Here is a 4,835-nt window from a genome sequence, read left to right on the forward strand (position 1 = left end):
TATTATTATTATTATTATTATTATTATATTATTATTATTATTATTATTATTATTATTATTATTATTATTATTATTATTATTATTATTATTATTATTATATTATTATTATTATTATTATTATTAAATTAGGTTTATTAATATTGTCGTCAATGTCTTCATCGTGACACGGATGGAAAATTCATGAAAGTAAACAGAATTTCAGTTTTTTTCATGGATTTTACTATAATTATATGATTTAAAATGGTGAATTCCTTGATTTATGGAATAATTTTGAATGATTCATTATATTTTGCATTTTGTTTCACTTCAAATTTTGCCCCAAAAAAGAGAGAATTCAACGGTGCAGTATATAATGATAGTATTTATTACTAAATAATAATAATTGTGATAATAAGGCAAATTAATTAATCAATCATTTAATTACTTGTTCACCGATCCGGAATGCTGTTGATAAAGTGAACTTTGGTTCCGTTCGTTCCTTCCGTAATGTAGTCAAATTTTTCCCCAATATTTGCATTACAATGTACGGATAATTCTTTTCGGTTTTACCACTTGCATATATTATTGGTATATTAGGCTATAGAAATGTTAAAAATATGCAAAAAAAAATTCCAACTCGAAAAATTTATTAATAATTAAATACGAAATTCTCAAGAAAAAAAGTAATAATAATTGAATTTCTTTGGTTTTGCTATATTTCATTCTGCATTTTAACTTGTTAAAATTACCAAAACTAAATCTACAAACAGCTAATATTGTGTAAATATTCTTCAATGAGTTTTGAATTTCAATAATTAGTAACTAATATATTATGTTTATTTAATTTTCCATCATATATTTAAATATATTTAAGGGTACCGTATATTTGAAAGGTACCCTTCTGACCTATTATTAATGCAAGTAATATTTTTTATATTTATCAATTAAAAAATATTTCAAATTTTTAGTCTCTTGGGATATATTTAAACATAGAGCTTCTTAATTTTAATTTATGAACAGAATGTTTCAATTGGAAATAAATTATTTTCTGTTTTAGATTAAATTTATTAATTCCAATTTCAATTAATTTATAAAAGATTAGTTCATTTTTAATACTTTATCTTTTTTATTTTCAATTAGGATAATATTAAAATAAATGATCAAATTGAGAGACCTTTTTGCGTAAAATTAGAAGAACCTGCTGTTCAATGACTAAACGACGCGGATCATTCGGCGCATCATTTAATTCACCCTGATATTCTGGTTCAACCTTTATTGCTACCATTCGTTTTTGACGTTTATCCTTTCCTCTGCCAATGGAATGAAATATTTATCAAAAAAAGGCCTTAATTTAATTTCAAAAAACTATTTCATTCTCTGCTTTAATTTATTTTTCCCTAATATTTCGTTAAACGAAACTTTAAAATCTTAATTTTTGAAATTAAAAGAATGTTTAACTTAAAATTAAAATTAATTAATTGAAAAAACTTTTTCATTTTATTTGCTGATGAGGAAACGGAAAATGTAGGAAGGAATAGAAATTGCACGTTGTTTTCGATGAATATCACATGTTTATTTTTCCGGATTTTTAGCAATTCATTTAAATAATTCCGGCGATTAAAATATGCATTTAATTCTACAATTGATTAAGTGACTAATTGACTGATTAATAAAATGAATAAATTAACTAAATTAGTAAGTGAACTAAGAATGAAGTTATATTTAAATAGCTTTTCTTCCCATTCAAAATCCCTTGAAATTTATTTCGTTTTTTTACTTCCTTTTTGTCTCATTAAAATTGCAATTAAAAACCACTAATATGACAGCGATGAAGTAATGATTGAATTCTTAGGCATTTCATTAAAATTTTATTGAAATGAAATCATGTCGTCATTCGAATAAAGCCAAATGAATCGAATATTTTTGAAGGAAAATTTTTTTTATAAATTTTTAAAAAGCTTTAGACAAAAGTAGGAAAAAGGAAACTGTTTGCAAAAAAAACTTAAATTATAATATAATTTCATTGCATTAAATATTACAGTATATGATGATAAATGGATAGATGATAAAAAGCTAAAGTAATATTTCAAATTATTTATTAATTAAATCAAATGCCTACCTATAAATTTGTCCAAAACTTCCTTGTCCAATTTTTTCTTCCACAATAAAACGGTCAGCAACAATTTCATTTGCTGACAATAAATCTTTCGTTCCATTTAAATTATCTAAACTATTATCAGTAATTACGTATACATATTTATCAGTAATTACGCACACATTTAAATTATTTAAATTATTATCAATAGTTACAGTATATACATATTTATTATCATTCATATATGATTTTTTTCTTTTTCCTTTTTTTCATCAATCGTTGATAGATATCTTTTTCTAAATTTCAATAGCATTAAGTGCAATTCAATTTCAACTAAATTAATTCAAAAATTTAACAATATGAGGTATATTACCTGGCATAGCACTTTGATCATACGCCGAAGCCATAGTGAATTAAATCGAATACAAATCAAACCTAAATTTGATTTTTAATCTGAACCTTAATTTGAACATAAACCTAAACATGAATTGATTAATGCAACTACCCTTTTACAATAATAAGTGTAACAATTAGCATTTAATTACATTCATCTGATATATCTATCCGAGGATTTTTGTAAATTTTTTTTTTGCATATTTATGCTAATTAAGCTCATTTTATTACTTCATTAAATTAAGTACCAAATTTGTTTAAATTCAAATATAATACGGTTTTTTTTCAAATAATTTTTGATTAATGCAACTATCCTTCCACAATAATAAATGTAACAATTAGCATTTAATTACATTCATCTGATATATCTATCCGAGGATTTTTTGTAAATTTTTTAAACATATTTATTCAGTTCCTCATTGCTTTTTGACTAGTCATAATTTTACTTTTAATAACTCATTTAAGAATTACTTTTAAATCCGCCCCCTTTAGGTTTGCATTAGATCTTAAAATACCTTACAGTACTCTTTACTGAGAGTACCAACCTGCTTTAATTTTCCATTAAATATCTCTCAATCTTGCTTTCCTCTTCACGGAATATTTCTTTGCCTTACTTTTCTCGAAATATCTCTCGACTCCCGAATAACTCTCGATTTTACTAACCCTCAGAATATCTCTCTGTCTTAATTCCCTCCGAATATCATATTACATTAACTTCATATAAGCAAATTTACTGAACTAACTTTACATCATACTTTATTCATTAGTTTTTTTTTCTGGATAAACTTCTTTCGTTTTAATTTTTTTTTTTGCTATTCTATTTTCTTCTTTCTCAATCGTCTTGTTTTCGTTTTTCCCACACTCTTTTTCTAATAACAGTTTTCCTTTTTGTTTCCCCTTTTTCTTTTCCATTTTTATTTCATTTCCCTTTTTCTTTTCCACTTTTATTTCATTCCCCTTTTTCCCAATATTCAAATCAAAAAAATTTTTTTGTTTGTTTGCAACTGATTAAATCAGGTTGATTTAAATAAGAATTTTATTTATTACTAATTTCTTTCCCTTATGCCAATTTTCTCCTCGATAATTTTTCTTACATTTCTTTTTCTCTTCTCCTTTCTCTCCCTTTTTTCTCTCTATCTCCTTCCGTTTCTCTCTCTACCCAAAATTACATTCAAAAGAAAAAAAGAATGGAAATTTAATTGGAATAATTGATAATGCTCTGGTATTGGTTTTAAAATGATAATTTCATTACAAATACTAAAAAAAATAAGCCCTGTTTCTCTTTCTTAAAATGTATTTTAATATTCATCCCATCTCTCCCTCTCTCCCCCTCTCTCTCCCTGTTTCTCTCTTTTTCTCCTTCTTCAATTCCTGAAAAATTTATTACTTTTTTTCTTTCTTGAAAAGGTATTATTAAATTTTTCTTTTCGCCTTGTAAGAATTGTGGATGGATTATTATAATGTTTATGTGTAAAAATTTTTAAAATTTAACTGAAGAAAGAAAAAAAACATTTCCGGTCATTGATTAATTTTCAAATTATTGCGAAAATATCACTAGTTTGGTCAGCATTAAATTGGTCAAAATGACCAATGGATAGTTTTATCATTTCGTTTTATAATTTTAATCGATTAATGGAATAATTTAGCAGATGATATCAATGAAATTACATGCAAATATATCAAAAAGGACAATGAGATGGTATTAAGATTAAAGAAACCGGAAGAAGCAATAAGATTGAATGAGGCGGAGGAGTTAATTAATAAAGATTATTAATTATGATAAGGAATTGCAAAAATTACAAATCAATAATTTTCATTCTAATTAAATCTAAATAATAAGAATTAAAAAACAAAAACTATAAGTGCTATTGTCTTTTCATCAGTAAAATTAATTTTTGCGAAAAAGGAAAATTTTATTTGTTAATTTTGGTATTTTCTCAAAAGCAAAAAAAAAGAAGGACTGGAGATTAAAAATAAAAAATGAAAAAAAGTTAAAGAAATGAAACGATATGTTTATCCATTCGATTTGTTGATATCTTTCAAATTATCTGTCCTCTGTTTGACCTTTTTGACCTTTCCATAACAACAAATTACATTTTTTTTCACTTGATGTTTTATAAAAATTAAAGACGAAAATTCAATTTTCTATTCAATTCGTTTCTCTCAGAAAATATATCACAATTTTCGTATATTTCATCAATTTTTTTTATCAATTATTTCGAATTTTAACACATTTTGAAACCTTTTACTTAATCATTAAAGCTGCATCTAAATGTTAAAGTTTAACTAATAATCATTTTTTTAATCACTAATAATCCCTTTTTTCTTAATTTCAAAATTTGGTCATTTTTTGACCAACAATGACCTT

The 4,835-nt window shown here is 24.2% G+C and overlaps 1 protein-coding gene across 1 annotated transcript in view; it reads right to left on the bottom strand.

Moving 5' to 3' along the window:
* Positions 1–2,481, bottom strand: part of LOAG_17998 (CK1 protein kinase) — a gene marked incomplete at both ends in the record, with an annotated part of 4,626 nt that extends 2,145 nt beyond the window's left edge. Inside the window, 4 exons of the mRNA XM_020450668.1 lie at positions 425–577; positions 1,178–1,289; positions 2,099–2,204; positions 2,448–2,481. Of these exons, the coding sequence (XP_020305625.1) occupies positions 425–577; positions 1,178–1,289; positions 2,099–2,204; positions 2,448–2,481 (405 nt within the window). The remainder of the gene's footprint in view (positions 1–424; positions 578–1,177; positions 1,290–2,098; positions 2,205–2,447) is intronic.
* Positions 2,482–4,835: the final 2,354 nt, after the last annotated feature.

This window comes from Loa loa (assembly GCF_000183805.2).
Source record: "Loa loa unplaced genomic scaffold supercont3.170, whole genome shotgun sequence".
Taxonomy (NCBI): Eukaryota; Metazoa; Nematoda; class Chromadorea; order Rhabditida; family Onchocercidae; genus Loa; species Loa loa.